Consider the following 24,049-nt stretch of genomic DNA (forward strand, 5'->3'; position numbering starts at 1 on the left):
GATGTTTATTACAGGTAGTTTGTCTGCTCCTATTTCCCAAAGGACTTTATGGCAGCAAAGCCTGAAAAGGGCTTTTAATATACTAGTCTGTACATAAGTGTCTTCTTTTCCCTGTTACACCTAATGCAACACAGTATTATCTTAAGTACATTGCTACAACAGCCAGTAGAAAACGGTCTTTCATGCGAGTGGCACCTTGGAAGTTGCACAATATATTTAATTACATTGCTCTGACCCATTTCTCATTCACGACTTTAAATACTTCACTACTTTTACAACATTCACTCAGACAGGACAGGAAAAGTAAAGCCTAGAATCTTAATGGACCATCAAGGCCTGTCCACATCAATAGGACTGTAGTAGATGGAACTACGTCTAAATGAGATTGCTGTTAGCAACATTGTAAGTTGTTTCTCTGACCAGTTGGGGAGAAATTCTTCACAGATACATCAAGACTTAGGCAAGCAAAACTGTGCTAATGGCCAGCTAGAGAGCATTAGCCTATGATAGTTTAATACTACTACTCATCCTCTCCACCTCCCAAAAAACCCTCCCTGTCCAGATTGCTCAAGATCACCATGCTAGAAGCCTGGTAGCTCTATATTGGTGTATAGATAAAGCATAGCAAAAGCCTTTGTCTGCATATTTTTCCCTGCGATCTACAGCCACCTTACCCATTCAATGTTGAGATGTTGAGACGTTTGAGTGGTGATTGATGGTGATTTTTTAAAGAACATATTTACTGAAAGTAGGTTTGTGTGAGTATAAGACAATTCAATGGGTAGCAAAACAGAGAGAAGAGCAGGAACCAAAATGCAAAGGATAATTTTACTTAAAAGACCAATTTTTTTTTTTTATTGTACATTGGAGAAGAGTCTTTCCCCTGTGCCATCTTGTTTAAAGTTTATAAATTACAATTCCCCAAGAAGTATTAAGAGTTCATTTCAATACCAAAGGAATAAAACTGTTGCAGTTCTAATTTTCACCATGAATAAAAGCTACCACGCTCCTCCTCCGATACTCATTGTGTACAGGAAATGCCACAGTCCCCCTGTACTTTGAGTCAGAGACCTGGGTGGAAGAGTGGCCATCCCTTCACTACTGCAGGTTCCAGGTGCAGCGTAGGAGTCTGGTGCCTGCTGGCTTGTCGTGTAGAGACAGAGCCTCAGCAATGAGGCTATAACATGGCTGGAATCTCTGAAGAGACAGTGTCCAAAGGCTGCCAGTGACAGTCCATCAAGGCATCATAGAGTTCTTCACTCTGTTCCATAAACTGTTTGTTTGCTTCAGTCACGTCCATCTGAGGCATTGGATCTAAAAGAGGAAAGAAACAAGGCATCAATGGGTCACATACAAATTGTGATTACAAATAACTAACATGAATTGTATTGAAACAAATGCAGAGGCTCACAATACATTCCTGGCACTTGCAAGAGAACTTTCGACCTGAGCATCTGAAAGTGCTTCACAGTCAGAGACTTTAAGGACAGAAGAAACAGTCATGATCATTTGGTCTGACCTCCTTCACATCGCAGACCACAGAACCTCACCCACCCACTCACTCCTGTAATAGACCCATAACTTCTGGCTGAGTTACTGAAGTCCTCAAATCTTGATTTAAAGACAAAATTACAGAGAATCCACCATTTACTCTAGTGCAAACCAGAAAGTGACCCATACCCCATGCTGCTGCTGAAGGCAAAAACCGCCCAGGGTCTCTGCCAATCTGACCTTGGGAAAGTTCCTTCCTGACCCCAAATATGATGATCAATTAGACCCTGAGCATGTGTGTGAGACCCACCAGCCAGAAACCTGGGAAAGAATTCTCTGTAGTAACTCAAAATCCTCCCATCTAGTGTCCCGTCTCCGGCCGTTGGAGGTATTTGCTAATAGCTGTTGTGGATGGGCCATATGCCATTGCAGGCAACCTCATTATACCATCCCCTCCATAAACAAGTCTTGAAACAAGTCAGTTTTTGTCCCCTACTACTCTCCTTTGAAGGCTGTTCCAGAACTTCACTTTTCTGATGGTTAGAAGCTTTAGTCTAATGTCAAGCCTAAACTTGTTGATGGCCAGTTTATATCCATTTGTTCTTGTGCCAACACTGGCCCTTAAACTTGAATCATCCTTCTCCCTCCCTGCTGTTTATCTCGCTGATGTTTTTAGAGAGAGCAACCATATCTCCCCTCAGCCTTTGTTTTGTTAGGCTGAACAAGCCAAATCCTCAAGTCTCCTCTTGTAAGGTAGTTTCTCCATTCCTCTGATCAGTCAAGTAGCACTTCTCGGCACATGTTCCAGTTTGAATTTATGGGAGACCAGAATTGCACACAGCATTCCAGAAGAGGTCTCACAGGGGCTTTGTATACTGGTAATAACACTTCCCTGTCTCTACTGGAAATATCTCACCTGATGCATCCTAGGATTGCATTAGCCTTTTTCATGGCTGCATCACATTAGCGGCTCATAGTCACCCTGTGATCAGCTAATATACCTAAATCTTTCTCTGCCTCTGAGGAACTCCACTAGTAACCTCCCTCCAGTCTGACAATTCACCTTTCAGCATGACACACTGTAGTCTCCCCTTTAACCAGTTCCTTACCCACCTTTTGATTCTTGGATTAATCCCCATCTTCTCCAATTTAACTAATAATTTACCAGGTGGAACTGTATCAAACTCTTTACTGAAATCCAGACAGAATAGATCTACTGCATTTCCTTTGTCTAGAAAATCAGTTATCTTCTCAAAGAAAGAGATCAGGCTGGTCTGGTGCAATCTACCTTTTGTAAAACCATGTGGTATTTTATCCCAATTACCACATACCTCTAGGTCCTTAACTACTCTCTCTTCCAAAATTTGTTCTACGACCTTGCATAAAACTGCAGTCAAACTAATTGGCCTGTAGTTTTCTGGATCACTTTCCCCCATCCCTTCTTAAATATAGATACCATATTTGCAATTCTTCAGTCACAGGGCATCATCCCCGAGTTTAGAGTAATTAAAAATCCTTGCTATTGGGCTTGCAATTTAATGTGCCAGTTCGTTTTATGGTTCTTGGATGCAGATTATCCAGGCCCCCCCAATTTGGTCCCATTAAGCTGTTTGAATTTGGCTTCCACCTCAGATGTGGTAATTTCTACTTCCATATCCTCATTCCCATTAGTCACCTGCCACTGTTCCCAAGATCCTCATTTAATCTTATTAAAAACTGATCCAAAGTACTCATTTAGGTGTTGGGCCATATCTTTAACCTCTGCCCCATTTGCAGTGTTCAGCAGTCCCACTTCTCTCTTTGTTTTCTTTTTTATTTATATGACTAAAGAACGTTTTACTATTGGTTTTAATTTCCTTTGCAAGGTCCAGCTCTGATTGGCTTTTGGCAGTTCTCACTTTTTCCTCTACACTTTCTGACCTCCAAAAGGTAGCTTTCCTTGCTGATCCGCCCCTTCTTCCATTCCTTGTAGACTTTCTGCTTTCTCTTAATAACCTGCTTGAGATGCTTGTTCATTCAGTTTAGTCAGCAACCCCTCCCTACAAATTTTTCCCCTTGCTTGGGATGCAGGCTCTAGATAGTTTCTGCAACTTTGACTTAAAGTAATTCTAAGCCTCTTCCACATTCAGATTCTTGGCGTTCTTCAGTCCAGTCCACTTCCCTAATTCATTCCTTTAATTTTTTTAAAGTTGCCCTTTTGAAATCAAGAACCCTAGTTGCAGACTTATATTTGTTTATCCTTGCATTTAGATTAAATTGAATTGTTTCATGATTAAGGCTACAATTTAATCATGGGTATTTTTAGTAAAAGTCATGGACAAGTCATGGGCAAGAAACAAAAAAAAACAGCCCGTGACCTGTCCATGACTTATACCATAAATACTGCTGATTGAATCTTGGGGGGGCAAGGGACGTTGCAGGGGGATGGGAGCCCATGGCACCAGGGGGGTGGGGGGAAGTCTTGGGGGCCCACAGCCGCTCCGGCCACTGCTGGAGGGGGAGCCCCAGGGGGCCAGCGGCTGCTCCGGCAGCCTCGGGACTGCTGCTCAGCCAGTCCCTGGGACCAGCTGCATCGGCCGCTGCTCAGGCTGTCCCCAGGGCCAGCTGCCTAGAGCCGCCAGAGCAGCAGCAGGTGTGGCTGGCCCTGGGGCCAGAGCTGCTCCAGCACTGCCTAGTACGGCTGGCTGCAGAGCCGCTCCAGCAGGGGCCAGTGTGGCTGTCCCCAGGGCCAGCTGCTCGGTCGGCTCTGGGGTCAGCCACACTGGCCACTGCAGAAGTCACAGAGGTCTCAGGAAGTCACAGAATCCGTGACCTCCATGACAAACACAGAGCCCTATTCATGATCACTCAAACCAACGTTGTCGTCTACCTGTTCTTCTATGAGGTCTTCGCTGCTTACCAAAAATAAAGCTAAAGTGGCATCACTTCTTGTTGGTTCGTGACTGTTTGGTAAAGAAATCTGTCAGTTATCACATCCAGGAATATCTGGGCCCTATGATTATTAGTAGTACTTGTCCTCCAATCGATATCTGGGAAATTAAAGTCTCCTAAAATCACACAATTCCCAGTAGTATTTATTTCATTAAATTCATCATGAATTGAGCAAGTGTCACAACACCCCTGTGAGGTAGGTATGAATAGGGTCTGTATTTTACATTTGGAGAAAATGTTTGTAAAGCACTTTGAAACTGAGTAGCAAAGCATAATGTGCTGACATTCTATTACTACAAAAAATACAAACTTTAAAGGGACCTGTGAGGTTGAGTTAGGCTTGTACTTGGATTGTTAAAACAAATTTGCAAAAAACAAATTAAAAAAATCCCAGAAATATTTCCATTCTAAAAACCCAACCGAAAAACACAAAACATTTTTGTTTGGATTTAATATTCCTCTGTCACATTTGCAACCCAAAGATTATATTATCAGGTTAGCACAAGCACCAGGCAAGTGCATGAGTCAGAGTATGAAGTGAAACTGACTTGTCCATTGAAATGCAAAAAAAGAAAAAACAGACCATAGAAGTGTAAAAATTAGATTAAAATGCAGCATTATTACAATCAGATCAGACATGAACAGATCATGTGAGGAATATTTAAAAATATTATTAGATAAGATATTTTTGGGTTTTATATAAAATTCAGCATCTAAATACAGGGCAAGTTTAGTCAGCAAGAAAAACCCCCACAACAGAGGTACTCTAATTGGTGCTTTGCTGTATCAATATCAGAGGAAAGGAATTATCTTATACTATGAAATATTTTTAGAAACAAAGAGGGCTTTCCAATTAAGTGATGTCATACTCATATAGACCCTTGTAAAGACTCTGGCTGTTTGACTTTTTTTTTTTATGTAGCAATTTAAGAGAGAGAGAGACACCCTACACGTTGCATACTCAGCTCATGCCTATTAGCGTGAACACCGCACAAAAATTGTTGCTGCTTCCTGATTAAATATAAAAGGACAGTGATAACGGGAACAAACAGAATACACAACTGGGATGGTTTTATAACAGAGAAGATTTATTAAAGGAAGGACAACAACTTGTGATTTGCACAGGATTTAAGTTCATATTTTCAAGGGTGGAAGGGTATAAGCACTAGTCCATACAATCCTCTCAATGCTAGCAAAGACAATTAGTCTGTGCCCTGGCAAGGCTCAAGACTAGAATAGTAAGATTGGAATAAGGGTGCAGAGTAAGGGACTTCATAGGGAAGTCTGCACAGTACCTGCCCACACTACGGATCTGAAACTTTCATGAACCTCAAATTTATTCAAAAATACAGATGTTAAATGCCAATCCATGAAAACGCTGTATCAAAATAATGAAAACAGCCAGTTGCAACGTAGATTTTAAAAAAAGACACATACCTTCCAATGCATCCTCACCAACTTCTTCATATGTCTGCAAGGGCAACAAAAATATCTTCAGGGCAACAAATATGTAACTGCGTCTGAAAACATCACCTGCTTATTACTGCTGCCACACACTGGGACGTTCACACAGGGGCTGATTAAGGCAGAATCCTTAGTACCCAAGCCCTGGGGTCCAGCCCTAGTAGGCTCTGAGATTCTGTGTAGGTGTAAAAGATGCAGCCCTTCCTGGAATCCTTGCAGTACGGCACGCTGAGGCCTTGCCCCGGCACACCCCATACACCAGGGCTTGTGTGGGATCCTTGAAAGGTAGACTTATGGCTGTCATCCACAGTGCCTATACCAGGGATATCCTTCTCCCAGCCACAACTGGGGCTTTAAGCGTCCCTTTATACAACTCTGACCCCTTTACGCAGCATAAAGGTAAAGCAGCAGGCCACAATACCAGTCAGCTGTTTGCTACGTGGCTCTGCTTCCTTATGTGGCAGAAAGATCAAGGACCCAGGAAAACAGGTGTCCTTCTCCTGTTTGTAAAATGCTTTGGGATCTTTTGTGATGAGAGATTATTAAAATATAAACAATTAGTGCCATGTCCCTACCTGCATGGTGCTCTGTGTGTATCCATACTGTGGATAGCTGTAGCTATAACTGCCTGTGTTCTGGTCATATCCCCACTGGGCATAGTAGTTCTGATATTGTTGGTAATACTGGTTATAATTATAGTTGTACATCTGATTGTACTCCACCGTCTTCACACGGTTACTTAAAAAAAATAAAAAGAAAGACGTTACAAACAATGAAGACTATTTAAGGGAAAAAAAACAGATGAGTGACATGATTTGATCTACATCATCTTCCAATACTGTGAACCTCAGGTGTACCTTTTGTTGGTGATGTTTTGTTTTGTTTGTTTTTCCATCCTCATACATTTGTAGGAGGGACTGGTTGGTTTTCCATCCCCACTCCTGCCCCCACTATTATTTTAATTATTAGAACACTTTGCTTTCTTACTACTGGATTAACGTAGCACAATTTTAGAGAGTAGGAGAGGGAACAGCTGAGAATTGTGAGCATCAGGTCTGGAATACTAGTCACTGGAACCCAGGATTCAAATCCCTGCAGGGAGGATTCATCCCTTCATCCATCTGACAAAGTAGAGACACACTGACTACTGTGTAGCATACTGCAGGAGGCTAGGGGGTGGTTTTGGGTTTTAAAAACAGGGGTTCCTTTTTCTGGATGTGGGTGCTGAAGATCCCGGAGAGCTTTGCAAAAGAATAGTAGTATACCCCGGTCTGTGACAAAACTTCCCCTCACTACTAGTGTGTAGCAGGTTGTGTGATGAACAGTTGCCCCCTTCCTCTCAGAGGTGGGTGCAGTTCCGTGCTGTGATATGGATACCGTTTATGAAGTACTTTGGATTGAAAAGGACCATAGAAATGAAAAATGTTAGTTTTCAAATGGTCTGTGAACATGCCAAATTCTCGTTGCTTGCCATACAATGGGAATGCTTTCAGGGTCTGGGCTTCTGATTAATATGGTTTGAAATAAATGAGGGGGCAGAAAGGAGAGAGGACAAATATCCCTTAAAAATGAAAACATTATTTCACATATTAGAATACCCTTAATTAAGAAATTAAAGAGCAATAGAGTAAAGAGCAAACAAAATCTTAACACTATAGGACAACCCCGTTCCCTGGTCCCACCCAAGAGTTTTGGGGACATAAATAATTGCCCCCCCCCAGTCAATTTTTCAATTATCTGTATTACCATAATGCCTAGGAGCCTTAATCATGAACCAGGATCCCATTGTGCTAAGCGCTGTACAAACACAGAACAAAGATGGTCCCTACCTCAAAGAGTTTAATACCTACTGAACATTGCTATGGGATTACCAAAGAGACCACACTTTGGTTACCTAGAAGTCAAATGAGCACGGTTAGACTATTTCCTATTTGAATGTAAAGGGACATTGCTAGGTCAAAAAATTGTATTTAAAAAAGAAAAAATCTGAATTTCTTACTGAAGTACATGATTAAACCAGAGTTTTAAAAATGTAATGTTTAGTCTTGGTTTAATTTTTGCACTTCACTCAGGCTGGACAAAGAAATTCGGCTGGTCATTTTAAATCAGATTAACTTTTATTTTCAATGTTTCTGGTGAATGTCATTTTTGGAGTGGGGGATTCTCATACGTTAGTATAATGCGGCTATGTGATACGCTTAAAGGCATTCCCTTGTTTGTTTTATGATTTTATTGTGTGGGATAGGCACTGAAAGCACTGGATGGGTGCCTAAATAAAAAATCATAAATTTTGGCTTGATAGATCTGTAGGGGAATGTTTAAATATAAACCACACACTTTTTGAATTCAAAGAGTAAAAATACCAGCTCTCTCTATTCATATTAAGTTTAAGACATATTCTTCTGAAATGCAGACTATAAATTTTAGGCCTAAACTTTCTGACAGTGTCTTCCTATGTGTAGATATGCATCAAAAATCAAACAGGTATGAAAAGCTCAGTTCTCTTTATTGTATATGATTTTCACCACTATAAGACATAGCAATAAAAAAGTCAAACAGTCCAAATCAATGTTTAATGAACTTCAGTACAGTAACTCCAGTTTCAACATTCACATAATTCATTTTAACTGAAATTGATCTTTACATTTGATTTTAAGAACAGATTTTAAACTAAGTATTTACAAAATCAGAAAGTCTTATGCAATTTAAACTACAGAGATTTTGCTCCGTCATCAGCTACTAAATATGAATATGAACTGAGAACAGGAAAGAGAATTATTACAAAACACGCATCTATTCCCATACTTACGCTTTTGGTATGGCCACACTCAAGCGTACGGGTTTAGAGCCCAATCCCACAGCCCCTTGGCACTCTGTCAGGGCTCTTTTCTGTTCTAGCTCGTCCGTGAATTTCACAAACCCATAACCTCTGCAGAAAGACATGGAATGGTTTGTATCACACTAAAGCAAAAGGCATTCCATTTTCAGATGTTTCAGACAAACCCATATGGGTTTAGGAATACACTATAGCTAATAAAACATGGACTTGGGAGAATACTTTGCTAGTGAAATGTCAACAAAAAGTGAAAGTCTGTCCATGTTTTTTTTTTAGCAGGGATTAAATGATTCCCTATTCCAGTGACTTTCTATTATTTGCAGTGTTTGAAGTATTTCATGTCCTAACAATTGCCGTATTTTCAAAGGCATCAGAATAATACACATCTTGTACCAGCGGAAGTGGATTTTTGGGGACCTTTGTGGAACTGCATGAAATGTGTTGGAGCTAAAAGCTTGGATGGGGGTGTGGTGCAAGGGAGAAGATGAAAGGTAGGCACCGCTCACAGTTCTTAGGCACCTGTATAGACATTGTGAAGAAGGACCAGGCTTTTGATCTGTGTGACATCCAGCTGTGGAGATGAAGGGAAGAGGGAGAAGAAAGAATCAGACCAGAAGTTTCTTCCCCATATGGCAGCAGTATTGGAAAGGGGGAATCAAAGCCAGCCTGTATAGCCTCTCAGGCAGTGCAGAGCTAATAAGCAGCCACGGGCATCACTTGTGTCTCAAACTGGCCTCAATGTGATGCAAAGAGTTTGCTTTTCTACAGGGTGAATTAAGACAGACTTCCTAGTCCAAGCCCATCTACACTCGGGAACTTTTCTACAAAGTTTCTTGTTGCTAACACCTGCGCTGCTCTGCCAGCATTAGCAACACTGGATATATTAATTATATCTGCTCTGGGCAGCCTCACTTGAACAACAGTGACACACAGCCAGCTGCCCTTCAACACAAGGGCTTCCAATGTCACTAAAACCAGTAGAGCTGAACCAGAATTGACAACAGCAGAAAACGTTTAGAACATTTTCCTAGCTTTAGAGTGGGATCTAGAGGCTGTCGTGAGTCAGAGGTAATTCAGCAGCACACAACTGAGTAGTGCCAGCTTGCCGGGGTGGGCTGGGCTGCCTCAATGGACGTGGCAGAAAGATCAAGAACTTAGGAGTGAGAGGAAAAGAGTCTATCCAGGTGGAGAGTGGATGTTGGAAGGGAAAGAAAGCCTGGACTAGTTAATTAAGCCAGAGCAAATGCCTCAGCAGACACAGTTATAACCCGTTTTCAACACGTATCGGTTTAGTTTGCTCCCGCAGTGGTACAGGGGCAAACTAAACCAGTGTAAGTCACGTTTAAAATCGATGTAAGTGTCCACACACAAAGTTGAACTGATCGACTAAATCAGGTTTTTTAAAAAAATGACATCTTTAATATAAAACCACTGCAATTCTGGGTGTTGTTCAGGCTCTTGTTGAAGAAGGTGGGGAGGTTTTACAGCTTAAAAGAATCTGACCAGAGCACTCTTCCCCAGACATAAAACCAGGACACTCACTTGCCTCGATGACATGTTCTATTTTTAAATTTGAGTGCTGAGCAAAGAACCCTTTTATTGAGAAGATACAACAGAAAAGAAAATGGTGCATTTAGGATGCCTATTTAATCATATCAAGAGGGCAGACTTCAGATTTCTGGTTTAGGTTGGGTCATTTCCAGAATCTGAAAATGAGGGTTAAGCTACAGCATATTTAGACAGTGAATCACAGTTTTGTTTGGTATCTGGCTCCTATAGCATCTAAAACATCCAAAACTATTCAAGAGTCAAATTCGCATTGAAAGTCAAAGGGCACTGGTGTTCATAAATCACTTAGTGCTTTTGAAAACCTCCTAACAGGCAATAAAACATTTTTAATAAAAATACACACAGATCTAATACAGAGTAGCAAAAGTATGGTATTGCGAATAGCAGAAAACAGACATACTGAATATTTAATATAGAAAATTCAGTCTCGTGATCTGGTTGGTTAAGTCCTAAGCAAAACTAATACAACTACTCCTTTTCCCTCACTGCCTTTGGAAAGAGGCAAAGTCTATGAGTTTAGAGATGGCCTATTTTATTCAAAAGATCTCACAATACATGAAGCAAGAGAGAGGAAGGCATAAGGTAAACTTACTTGGAAACTCCAGTCTGGTCCAAAACAACTTTGCCACCTCTACATGACGGATAAACTTTAACAAAAAACTCATATAACATGCCATCGTCCACATCGGGGGTAAGATCTCCCACAAAGAGTGAGTATTCTGGACTAAAGGAGTCAATAAAGAGTACATTTTATGAATAGCAATAAAACAAATAGTGTGATATGAACAAGAGCAGAAAACTATCCAAAACATCTGATTATTAAGTGGCATGAGTTAAAGGGACTACGGAGATACCAATATAATTTTTAAAAGCCTTTACCTACGCTACTGGTAATTTAGATAATAAACATTAAAAAAGTTTCCCCTGCTTATGCTGTTTGTATTTTCCTGTTCAGTTGGAGCAGCAAAACCAGGTGGCTCCTCCATTACACCTTTTCCGCATACACTAGTTCATGGCACTGTGTTTGTGTTTCCAACACAGCAAGAGAACATTTATACCCCCAAAGAAATAAAAAGAAAATTCAGTGAAAATAGGTTTAATTTCTCTTCACATTCGGTACTGTAAAACCATTTTTAAAAAACAAATTTGTGGTTTAATTCCTTCAAAATAACATTCAGCACATGTACTGCTTTAGATTTTCAAACCATCATTACCCACTTGTGGGTAATAGCTCATTTGTAGATTTGCTAGTTTCCAATTTACTGACCTTTAACTGTAATCTATCAATTATAGGTGCTGATGCTGCAAACGTTTAAGCACACGTGTAGTGCAACTGAATTCAGTAAGACTACTTGTGCTTAAAGTTAAGTACATATACCTGTGCTTGCAGGACTGGGGCCATGCTTTGACTCTTGGAATTCTTAAACAATATGGAACAGCATAATTTCCTGGAGATAAAAGACACCTTTCATTCCTTCCCATCCTCCCACATGGATGGATGTCAGGTTTGGAATAAGTACAATTTAAAAATTCTTTATAAGTTAGAAAGCCTACAAGTGCTTAAAACATAGGACAGAGTGAAGAGAGCAAGTTCTTCTTCTGACTGCCACAGACTTATAGCATGCTCTTGAGCAAGTCACTTAATCTCTCTGTGATTCATCTGTAACATAAGGCTAATACCTACCGCATTGGGCGACTGCAAGAATTAATCACACAATTGTTGTTACAGTACAGACCCGTTTATACGCGAATCTGCTTAAAGCATGGTAGCGCCATGCCTCCCAGTGCTACCAGTTTAACACGTTGAGACTCGTTAACACGCGGTACACGAACTTGCTGTGTAGTGCTACAGATCTACTCACTAACATAGAAATCAACAGGAAGTGCGGCATGGAAACGTGTTGTACATCTTTACCGATACTGGTAAAGGCGTATCACGCACGCTTAGTCATTGTCACGCTAGAGAGATATATAATACTGTAGTTATATAGTAATAGATATACTACATTAGAAAATTTTAACCGTAGGCCTAATATAATGGCAGAGGGTAAGCATCAGTGTTCCTACACTGTAGAAGAAAAGCTAGCTGCAATAGATCGAGTAAATAGCGGAGAAACCCAGGCCAAAGTTTCAAAAGCTATTGGGATTGCTGAATCTACTCTCAGAGGATGGCTAAAAAATGAATCTAAACTGAACGGCTTTGTACAAAATATTGATTCTGCCACGGGACTTAAGCGAAAACATGTGCACTATTCTGCAAAACCCACAATAGGCAAAGCCATGTGCTCGTGGTTTGCTCAGAAAGGCTGAAAGGAATGCTGCTAAGTGGGCCAATTCTTCAAGCCCAAGCGACAAAATTTGGAAATTTAACGGGGGATGAATCATTCCAAGCCAGCAAGGGGTTTATAAGTCGTTTAAAAAAGCATCATGGCATAGCGCAGGTATCGATGATAAAAGATTTTAGTTTGGGTACGTTGCCAGAAATCATTACCGAGTGGCTGGAGATGGATGAAGATTGCCCGACTTCAGAATTTCTGTCTGAGGAAGAAATATTAACGGGCTGCAAGGCTACATCAGACCGCGAAAGTGATGGTGAGAATTCTAATAACGCAGGCCTAAATGACAATGATGACGAGGATGTCGTTGAAAAGGTCAAAATTTTGCCCACAGAAGCCCTTAGTCGTGTAGAAACTGTTGTAAGATTTATGGAGGAGCAAAATGTGGAAAATATCAAAATTATTCATCTGTGGCGAATGACAGACTTCATAAGAAAGAAAAAAAAAATGTGAGCCAGAAAGAGCAGAAAATAACGGCTTTTTTTCTAAGTGAATTGACAGACACTTTTTTTCAGCATGGCCCTCTTAACCTGTGTTCCATTAACACGCGGTCATGACGGCTTGACTCCTGACATCCACGCGTAAACAGGTCTGTACTGTGTATGGCTGGAACCCCCTTTCTGACCCTATCTGTCAGCTTTGACCCTCACCTCTGAGTCCCTCCTCAAAATGCACTTCTTCAAAGAGGCTTATGAATGAGTCTAAAAATAAAAATGTAATCCCTAAGATGCAAATATCACTCACCTAAGCAACCATATTGTTGTCAACCTTGTACATATGTACCTCAATCCCTCCCTGTGTTGTTCTCAACTTCAGTTATGTGAATTCTTCTGGGCAGGCATTCTGTCTTTATTTTGCCAAGTGCCAGGCATATTTATGACATTATATAAACAATACAAACATATTTTTATTATGTGAAGCACTTTGAGGTGCATGGAAGTTGCTAAGGCAATGCACTGTATCATAAACCTCTCTACTGTGTTTAATTACACTTTAAAGCAGTCTCGTTTCTTAATTATTGGTTTGTTGCCTGGCGCTGCCCACCTCAAATGGCAATTAAGATTTAAATTTTATGCTTCTAGTTAAAATTCCCCTACTCTATATTGCTAGGAGCTGATCTGGTCCAGCAATACTGAATGTATGGATTTGCACTCTCTGAATACTCTTTTGCAAGGGAGCTCACAAACAAACAAGGACAATGTTTGAATACTAAACGCTTACCTGTTATCAGGCTGCTTTCCATATGTTGCGTAGTTCAGTTTAAATCGCTTTGACTGAAACAAGGATAAATAGAAACTGATAATATGTAAAACCATGTGGGTTCACTTTAGAACATTTTTATAATCATAATTAGAAAAAATAAAAGTGATTTTAGAAAACACTAATTTTAAACCATTTTCTTAATAATGGCAAGTGTTAAATGCTTAACACTGGCAGGTCTGTAAGCTAAAGCATTAGAGGACAAGTCCTTAGCCAGTGTAAATTGACTTCAATGAAGCTATTACAATTTATACCAGTTGAGGATCTACCCCCTGGTCAGGATGTCTTGCCTGCCCACCCCAAGAGATTTTGGCTGCCTTTACTACAAAAGTATTCTAAAAGGTTAGCAGAAGATTGGGAGACACACCAGGGTCTTTCATTTTCACATCTCCAGAGAGAAGAGAAAACAAAAGTACCAACAATCACCATTAAATGAGACCTTCCATATTTTGGTATTTTTAATTAAAATATAGAATACAAATTTAGAGAAGTGTAATTTACAGGAATGTTAACCAAACAGAATCTGACACACTGGAAACCAAATCTTCAATCATAACATTTCTAGATACTTTACTGATACTTTACTCTGTATTTTAGATTGCTTGTGTAGTTTTGATGTGCATTTCCTGTGTAGTTGGACTTGAGTAACTTTTGTTGCTAAGGCTCAAGAATGATGTGAGGCTTGAACTTCATGCTTCTCTTGGCAAACCAAAGTTACGCAAAACTCTGTGAAAGCTCAGCTCCATTTCAACCCACATAGATATTATAATCTGTGCAAAATGATCTGCTAGTATTGTGCTGGTAACAGGTTTCAAAGGGTAGCCTGCTTTTTCCTTCCTGTTGCCTGGTTTTTGTCATGCTTTGACCACACTGCAAAGGATCAGAAATTCACAAATGCAACTATCTGCTGCTACCCAAGTTTTATCCATCCATTCAACCTGAAATAGGCATATGTCTTAAAAATTAATGAAATCCTTCCAGAGAGTTTCCAATAAGAATGTTAGTAACTGCATACCCATCAGCTCCTAAAGAAAAGAAGAACTCCCAATTTGCTGACTATTTTGATAATCTCAATTCCTAATTATTGTGGGATCCCTTTTCTCCATCCCTCCCTATTCCTGCTCCTCTACTAATTAATTTGGTTTACTTACTGGTGTGGCACCAGGAAGTGGTTTTCCATTGATTTTGTGTAAACACTTCTCTGCAGTAGCCAGATCTGCAAATTCTACAAAGCAGTAGCCTGCTGGAATTCTGAAGACAGGAGGGAGAGAGAGAGAGAGAGAGAGAGTTTTAAGATTACAAAGTTTAGACTCCATCTGGGGAAAAGAGCAATATTTATGATTCTCTGAAGGATGCAGAGAGGGGGAGGAATTTCCTATAATCACCATTTTGAAATTAGAACATTTTCAAAATGTTAACTCAGCTTGCATAGAGGAGCGACTAAGCAGCAAATGATCTCCAATGAAGTGACAGCGCACAAGAACATGTCAGCTGTATTCTCCAATTACAGAGCCAACAAGGTGGAGGGGGAAGGGAGAAATAATAAATTTAGTACAAATCCCTCAAAAATCAAAGGTAATTATTTTTCTCCCCACGTTTATACTTTTTCATTTAATAAAATACAAATTTCTGATGCTCACTTTGTAATATGGCAACACCCTGTTAAACAGAAAGATCTGATGACTATATTCCTGTATAACGTCTCTTTAAACAAAAGCTAACCATTGTAATGATTGTTTTGTTTCTGATATTGACATGGCAAGGATTTGTGAACTTGCTAAAACTTCCTAAATAAACACATAAAAAAACAAATACAAACTTCCCTACTAGAGTCTAACAGTTTTAAATGTTTGCAAGCAAAGCTATGTAAGGCTGAGACTTTATTTTAATCTGCATCCACTAGTCTCATTCTAATCTTGTAAGGGAGATCAAAAGAGCCAAGCAAGACTCTGGCTAAACTATAAGTATTTTCTTTATGTTTCCCACCTTTGCTAGCACTAGTGCAGACTGGTCACTAGCACTGTAACTACCATATCACATTAGGCCTTCATCCTTTACTGTGTAGTGTGCTGGTGGGGTGGATTGCAGTGCCTGCCTGGCACCCACTATCTTTAGCGATGCTCTATTTGGGCACAGAAGTCCATGCAAACACAATATAGGATTGATGCCTAACCCTATTCAAATACCGGCAGCACCCTCTTCCACTGTTCTTACCAGCGTAGCTGTATTGTTGGTAGCAATGGTGGGAAATGTAAAGGAGAACAATTCTAGCACAGACAAGGCCACAATGAGGCCTGTGGTTTGGAAAGGGATAATCTAAATGCAAGAATATATTATTAAAATGAACCGATAGTAAACATAAACGATTACCCTGTCAATCTATTTCGGATGATTTTTACACTTAGAACAAGTTCTCCCATGGTGGCAAAGGCTCTTGAAACGAAGTTCTCATCCATGTATGGCTCCAGCTATAACGAGAAGGTTGAAGTTAGATTGGGGAGTTGGGGGGATAACACACAGTGTCACCCATACCAGTTAAACCTCCTGGACAAGCACTTTGCCTATACACTTAAAAAAAGCAGTAAGACCTGTTTAGAAGGGCCAGAATCACCAACAGCATGGGCCAAAACCCCACACTCATAAACCAGCAAGGGTGTACAGAGCCAGTCCCAACAAGATGGTCTGCAAAACAGAACCATTGGGGAACTGAGGGATGAAGCATTTAGGGAGACAGAGGCCTTCCGGAGAAGGAACAACCACAGGGAAGAGGTATTTAGGAATAAATCTCGCATAGGATGAGGCACTGTATGGGGGGTTAGAGGGATGACAGCATATCCGAGGAGAGTAAGAAGTGACACTATCTGTAGTTGTAATGGGGTAGAGGGCAGCACTATTGGGGGGGGGGGTAATGGGGTGGGGGTGGCACTGCACTGGTGTGGAAGGTAGGGGTGACACTATCTGTAGGGATAATGGGGTATGGGGCACATATAGGGGAGAGCAGGGGTGGCACTGTATCTGTGGGGGTGGGAAATATAGAAGTTGCAATGTATGTGGAGGATATATGGACTGCGGGATGAGGGTAGGGGTGCCACTGCACTGTGTCTGTGGGGGATATAAGGTAGGGGGTGGCCCAGTGTCTGTGGGGCAATGGGGCAGGTGCTGTCTCAATGGGGCAGGGTGCTGCATGCAGGGGAGGGGAGGTGAGGCTGGCACTGTCCGTGAACTAGAAGGGTAGGAGTAGCGCTGTATGTGTGGGGCGGATGTGGGGTGGCACTGCGTGTGTGCGGGGATACAGGGCTGGCAGGGCAGCATGTGGGGAGATATGGGGTGGCAGCATGAGGGTGTAATGGGCAAGCCTGGCCCTGTGTCTGTGGGGGAAATGGAGGTGGGGGGTGGCGCTGTGTCTGCAGGGCAGGGCTGGCGCGGTGTCTGGGGGGATATGGAGGTGGGGGGCTGTGTCTTTGGGGCAGTGGGGCAGGGCTGGCGCGGTGTCAGGGAGGGATATGGAGGTGGGGGGAGCCTGTGTCTGTGGGGCAATGGGGCAGGGCTGGTGCGGTGTCTGGGGGGATATGGAGGTGGGGAGCTGTGTCAGTGGGGCAGGGCTGGCGCGGTGTCTGGGGGGATTTGGAGGTGGGGGGCTGTGTCTGGGGGGCAATGGGGCAGGGCTGGCGCGGTGTCTGAGGGGATATGGAGGTGGAGGGCTGTGTCTGTGGGGCAATGGGGCAGGGCTGACGCGGTGTCTGGGGAAATATGGAGGTGGGGGGCTGTGTCTGTAGGGCAATGGGGCAGGGCTGGCGCGGTGTCTGGGGAGATATGGAGGTGGGGGGCTCTGTCAGTGGGGCAATGGGGCAGGGCTGGCACGGTGTCTGAGGGGATATGGAGGTGGGGGGCTGTGTCAGTGGGGCAATGGGGCAGGGCTGGGGCGGTGTCTGGGGGGATATGGAGGTGGGGGGCTGTGTCTGTGGGGCAACAGGGCAGGGCTGGCGCGGTGTGTGAGGGGATATGGACGTGGGGGACTGTGTCTGTGGGGCAATAGGGCAGGGCTGGCGCGGTGTCAGTGGGGGGCTGTGTCAGTGGGGCAGGGCTGGCGCGGTGTCTGAGGGGATTTGGAGGTGGGGGGCTGTGTCTGTGGGGCAATGGGGCAGGGCTGGCGCGGTTTCTGAGGGGATATGGAGGTGGGGGGCTGTGTCTGTGGGGCAATGGGGCAGGGCTGGCGCGGTGTCTGGGGGGATATGGAGGTGGGGGGCTGTGTCTGGGGGGCAATGGGGCAGGGCTGGCGCGGTGTCTGGGGGGATATGGAGGTGGGGGGCTGTGTCTGGGGGGCAATGGGGCAGGGCTGGCGCGGTGTCTGAGGGGATTTGGAGGTGGGGGGCTGTGTCTGGGGGGCAATGGGGCAGGGCTGGCGCGGTGTCTGAGGGGATTTGGAGGTGGGGGGCTGTGTCTGGGGGGCAATGGGGCAGGGCTGGCGCGGTGTCTGAGGGGATTTGGAGGTGGGGGGCTGTGTCTGGGGGGCAATGGGGCAGGGCTGGTGCGGTGTCTGAGGGGATTTGGAGGTGGGGGGCTGTGTCTGGGGGGCAATGGGGCAGGGCTGGCGCGGTGTCTGGGGGGATATGGAGGTGGGGGGCTGTGTCTGGGGGGCAGGGCTGGCGCGGTGTCTGAGGGGATATGGAGGTGGGGGGCTGTGTCTGGGGGGCAATGGGGCAGGGCTGGCGCGGTGTCTGAGGGGATTTGGAGGTGGGGGGCTGTGTCTGGGGGGCAATGGGGCAGGGCTGGTGCGGTGTCTGAGGGGATTTGGAGGTGGGGGGCTGTGTCTGGGGGGCAATGGGGCAGGGCTGGCGCGGTGTCTGAGGGGATTTGGAGGTGGGGGGCTGTGTCTGGGGGGCAATGGGGCAGGGCTGGCGCGGTGTCTGAGGGGATTTGGAGGTGGGGGGCTGTGTCTGGGGGGCAATGGGGCAGGGCTGGTGCGGTGTCTGAGGGGATTTGGAGGTGGGGGGCTGTGTCTGGGGGGCAATGGGGCAGGGTGCCGGGGCAGGGCAGGCCGGTGCTGTCTAGGAGCTGGCAGGGTGCGGGGGGCACGTGTGGGGCGGACGTGGGGTGGCCGCAGGGCAGCGTGTGGGTGATGGGCAGGGTGCGCGTGGCCGTGGGGCGGGTGCCCGGGCCGCGCGTGGGGGCCGCACCCCTCCCCGGCTCGCGGCGTCGGGCCCCCGGCCCCACCCCCGGCCCTGCCCGAGCCCCGCCCCCAGCGGCCCCGCGCCGCAGCCCGGCCGCCCCGCACTCACGTCCCCCATCCACAGGCTGGCGGCCATGCTGCTCCCGCAGGCCCCGGGCGGGCTCGGGGGGCCGCGGCTCCGGCTGCCCGCTCGGCCCCGCCGCCGCTTCCGCCGGCGCCGCCTCACGGTGTCTCCGGAGCCCGCTCCGGCCGCCGCGCTTCCCCGCCGCCTCCTCCTGCGGGGCCCGGCCGGGCAGAGAGCGGAGCCGCCGCCAGCCAGGGCCCCGAGCCGCCCACAGCGGGCCCTGCCGGCGGGAGGAGCAACGGCAGCGCGCGGGAATCCGGCCCGAGGGCCGGGGCAGATGGGGGTAGCTTGGGAGGTGGGGCAGGAGGAGCTGGGGGGAGGGTAGGTCGGATGGGGCAGGGACAGGAGGAGTTGGGGTAGCTTGGGAGGTGGGGCAGGAGGAGCTGGTGGTGTGGATAGGATGGGGTGGGGGCAGGGAGAGAAGCTGGGTGAGGGGTAGCTTGGGAGGTGGGGCAGGAGGAGCTGGGGGGGTAGGTAGAATGGGGCAGGGGCAGGAGGAGTTGGGGTAGCTTGGGAGGTGGGGCGGTAGGATGGGGTGGGGGCAGGGACAGGAGGAGCTGGGGTAACTTGGGAGGTGGGGCAGGAGGAGTTGGGGGGGTAGGTCGGATGGGGCAGGGACAGGAGGAGTTGGGGTAGCTTGGGAGGTGGGGCAGGAGGAGCTGGTGGTGTAGGTAGGATGGGGTGGGGGCAGGGACAGGAGGAGTTGGGGTAGCTTGGGAGGTGGGGCAGGAGGAGCTGGGGGGGTAGGTAGGATGGGGCAGGGACAGGAGGAGTTGGGGTGAGGGGTAGCTTGGGGGGTGGAGCAGGAGGAGCTGGTGGTATAGGTAGGATGGGGTAGGGGCAGGGACAGGAGGTGTTGGGGTGAGGGGTAGCTTGGGGGTGGAGCAGGAGGAGTTGGTGGTGTGGGTAGAATGGGGGAGTAGGAGCTGGGGTAAGACGGGCAGGTGCAGGAGGTAGGGAAAGGAATATGCAACCTGTGGCTTCTAGGAGCTACTTTGAATCCAGCCGAGAGTAGTATTTACATTGTTGTCAACTCCTCTCACTGTATCTCGTGTTTTTCTTAAAGCCCCAGCTCCTGGATTCACAAGATTACTGAGAGTCTCCACTTTCATTTAAGAAAGAAAAAGTTTCTAGCCCTCATGATGATTGTGCAGAAAAGCTTGAACATGACCAAGTACAGCCTAAAGGCTCCGAAACCTGTAGGCAAATAAAATGAATGTCAAATTTAGTATTTTAAAAAAATTCTCATGAGTTTTGAGCACTTTCAAGCATTCAACACTCATGAGGCAGGCCCTCCAAAATAATGAGATTTAAAACAATGAATTGTATTATTATTAATTTATTTCTATTGTGGTAATACATAGGAGCCCCAGTCACGGACCAATATTCCACTGTGCTAGGTGCTGCATAAACATAACAAAAAGACAGTGCGCACCCCAAAGGGCTTGTAAGCTAATGATACTTTCACAGGTAATTTTTTTTTCCCTTCTGTTTTTTGTGCCTTGAGAGTTTGCTCGGGTCATAGTTACAATCTTTTCTCGCAAAAGCTGGCAATACTCCAGTACTGTGGGAATGACTGAAATTGGCCAAGTTTGAAGGTTTTTTAGAGGCCTGTTTGGCAATGTTCCCTCTAATTTTTTACATCCATGTGCGGAATGAATGTTGTTATGCGGACCAATATGGAGGTGAAGTGTGGTGGGACCAAGAGGTTTGAAGTATGGGAGGGGGCTCAGGGCTGGGGCAGACGGTTGGGGTGCAGGGGGTGAGGGGTCTGGCTGGTGGTTCAGGCTCTTGGGTGGGGTCAGGGATGAGGAGTTTGGGGTGCAGGCTGTCCCAGGACTGCGGTGGGGAGAGAGGACTCCTCCCAGCCCTCTCTTGCCACAGCATCCTGGGGCTGGGGCCAGGGGAGAGGCTATCCCTATCTGCACAGCTTAGAGGGAACTTAGCTGTTTGTTTGGAGTGGGTTTCTGGGTCTCAGACCAGTCCCTACTGGGGCCAGCATCTGCCTTACAAAATCACTGTCATCCTAGGCACAAATTAACCCACCCCTGGTAGGCATGGTCAACAGAGGCTGAATTCTCTAGGGGTGGGTCCCACTAAGTCAAAGGTGAGGCCCGTTGGTGGGATTGCGTGTGTGTGTGTGTGTGTACTCCAGTTTCTTCTGCCTGTGTTCCGTGGCTGCCAAAGGAATTCAGTCTCCAAGACCCTCAGTTCATCACCTCTTACCAGGGCTGGATCGGTGACAGCTTGGTCTCTGCCTCTTCTCCAGTTTGTACCTCCACAGGTCAGGTCCTTGCCAGCAAATGTCTTCACTTCACCACATTGACTTCCTGGGGGAAATGAGAGAGCCAGCCGTTATGGTCCCAGGGACAGGCAATAGCAGCACTGAGATAGCTTTAGTGACAAAATTCCCAGAGGATTTTGGGTGGTTGTATTCTTGTTATTTTGTTTTGTGGTAGCACCCAACAACTCTAGTCATAGACTAGGATCTCCTTGTGCTAGTTGCTGTACAAATACAGAACAAAAGGACTGTCCTTCCCCTGAAGATCTTGCAGTGTAAGTAGTCCTGTCTCCCTCTAGTAGCTGTCTAAATAAATGCAACATGCTCACAGTTAAAGGAATTCTTTTTTAATGGAGGCCTGTGTTTTTGGGGCTGAAGGTTCAGTGTTTGGTCTCTTTTGTCTACATGTCGCCAAGGTGTGTGAGTTTTTTTAATGGTTTTCGTTCTGCCTGTGTAGTTGTGTGTGTCTGTACATAAAAAACATAGGTGTATTTAAAAAATTTCAGTGTGCCGTTGTGTACGTCTGGGTGTCGTGAACTGCTGTGCTGATGAAGGAGCCAGACTGGCAGCCCTGGAGACTCAAGTCCCATGTTTATACACAAAACAGACACAGTATGAGCAACATGAATGTCAGCTTTGTCCACACTGTCCCCCAGGGCTCTGCTCTGGAGGGGCCCGCTCTAGGAGTGAGGGGGGGAGTTCACTCCTTAGGCTCATCACTGAGATTGCTAACAAGGGGGCCATTTGGTGCCAGCAATGTAGGTTGTTTTGTGATGTGGGACCCAATTCAGCCCAGATGAAACCAGATGCATTGGAGTCAATGGGAGATAAGCCTGCTTACACCAGAACCATATGAGGCCTCTCATCTCTCTGTATGCTTTGTAAACTCCTTATCTATAATGGACAGACAGGTGCGCAGCATTAGCTGTAATAGATCAAACCTCTGAACCCTCTTTCTGTGTAATACTGTATCAGACTGATGACAGCAGGAGAGAGGAAGAGGTGCCAGTTCTGTTTCCAGAGGGTAAGTGTTGCCATACCTCCCATTCCGAATAAAGCAGAACTACATGGACGTCAATAATCTTGGCTGAGGGTTTGTTGCCAGCTCTGCTCCTGCCAGAACAAGAGGGGGCAGCACAAGCTTGTGTAACAAACAAATGAGGTGGGGTGTCTTCATAACCTAATGTAAACAAACCTCGGGAAACGTTTTTGTGTGTGAATTTTTTAAAAGGTGTTGAAAAGCGATGTATTTAAACATTTACTTAACCATTTCTCTGGAGCATTGGCAATCTAGACAACAGCATGGAGGTGGTGTATGAAACCTACTAAGGACAGAAAGTAACTGTCCAGTCTGGTTTCCCTTGCAAGTTAAAACTTTATTAATTTCCAGCCCCACTTGATTTAGCAGAATTTTGCAGTGGGCTAAAGAAATTCCATAAGCTCCGAGTTAGGCAAGGCCTGGCTCTATAACATCAGACTGCAGTATTGCCATCCCCAAGTGTTCAAAAATAATGAGTCAGCCCTCTAAAAATTATTATATTGTCTTAAAAAATAAATTTAAAAATACATTCTGCGTTCTTCTCATTTGCCTTCTGTTTTTTGAGTTTTTATGGTGCATGCAGATCAAAGTTTTCCAGCTTTTCTCTTCAACCATGAGGGCCAGAAACGTTTGTTGTTGTTTTTAAATGAAAGCTGAGAATCTCATATATTCACAAGACTCCAGGAATTGGGGCTTTAATAAAAGCTGCATATAGTGCAAGATGATAAAATCATGATTGTTTGCAAGACTGGTACTGTTGAGAATATGGCCTCCTATTTAGTAATTTTTTTTCATTTAATGGTGTAAATTTAGTGCTTAAGAATGGTGCTGTCTTGATAGCCATGGGGCTTGATGTCCTCTAAGAGCATAAGAATGGCCATACTGGGTTAGGCCAAAGGTCCATCTAGCCCAGTGTCCTATCTTCTGACAGTGGCCAATGCCACGTGCTTCAGAGGGAGTGACCAGAACAGGCAATCATTGAGTGGTCCATCCCCTGTTGTCCACTCCCAGCTCCTGGCAACGGAACAGATACAGCATGGAGAGCAAAAGGTAAGCTCTCCCTCTCCCCCCAAGTTCTTGATATATCTCAGCTGGAGAAACCACCATCCCTAGAAGTAAAAAGGAAGTTACAATCTAGTGCTTTTTATCCATAAAACTCCAAGGTCTTTACAGTGCTCATTTTACAGATGGAGAACCCTAGCACAGAGAGGTAAAGTAATTTGCCCAGCATAAAAAAAATCATCAATCAGTGAGTCGGGCAGAACTGGGAACAGATGTTCTGATTCCTGGTGTTATCTGCTGAACCACACTACCTCTTCAAGGCCTGCTTAAATTGGTGTCTCTGCTGAGACTGCAAGTCAAGGAGTTGTGGGGGCAGTGACTGCGGACAGGGCAGCACACGGAGACCCCCTGCCCCTTCCTCCCCAGGAGCTGCTGCCGAACATGCTGGCCATTTCCGGGAGCGGTGTGGGGCCAGGGCAGGCAGGGAGCCTGCCTTAGCTCTGCTGCATCGCTGCCTGCGGTAAGCGGCACCCAGCTGGAGCCCGC

The 24,049-nt window shown here is 45.3% G+C and overlaps 1 protein-coding gene across 1 annotated transcript; it reads right to left on the reverse strand.

Annotated features, from left to right (window-relative positions):
* Nucleotides 1-809: 809 nt before the first annotated feature.
* On the reverse strand, nt 810-19,308 carry TRNAU1AP (tRNA selenocysteine 1 associated protein 1). Its single transcript, XM_048825972.2, has 9 exons — nt 19,167-19,308; nt 16,258-16,355; nt 15,039-15,138; nt 13,849-13,901; nt 10,884-11,015; nt 8,696-8,815; nt 6,462-6,624; nt 5,860-5,893; nt 810-1,314 (listed from the first exon to the last, which is right to left on the reverse strand). Exons 1-9 carry the CDS (start codon nt 19,191-19,193, stop codon nt 1,178-1,180), a joined length of 864 nt encoding a protein of 287 aa, XP_048681929.1. The 5' UTR covers nt 19,194-19,308; the 3' UTR covers nt 810-1,177.
* Nucleotides 19,309-24,049: the final 4,741 nt, after the last annotated feature.

This window comes from Caretta caretta, chromosome 19, assembly GCF_965140235.1.
Source record: "Caretta caretta isolate rCarCar2 chromosome 19, rCarCar1.hap1, whole genome shotgun sequence".
NCBI classification, from domain to species: Eukaryota; Metazoa; Chordata; order Testudines; family Cheloniidae; genus Caretta; species Caretta caretta.

What these genes read in the sequence shown, in the direction of transcription:
- TRNAU1AP (XM_048825972.2), bottom strand. Translation starts at nt 19,193, where the DNA reads ATGGCCGCCAGCCTGTGGATGGGGGAC. An exon ending in ATCCGAAATAGATTGACAGG is followed by an intron (nt 15,139 to 16,257) that starts GTAATCGTTTAT and finishes TCCTGTCTTCAG; the next exon opens with AATTCCAGCAGGCTACTGCT. An exon ending in GACCAGACTGGAGTTTCCAA is followed by an intron (nt 8,816 to 10,883) that starts GTAAGTTTACCT and finishes GTCTTTCTGCAG; the next exon opens with AGGTTATGGGTTTGTGAAAT.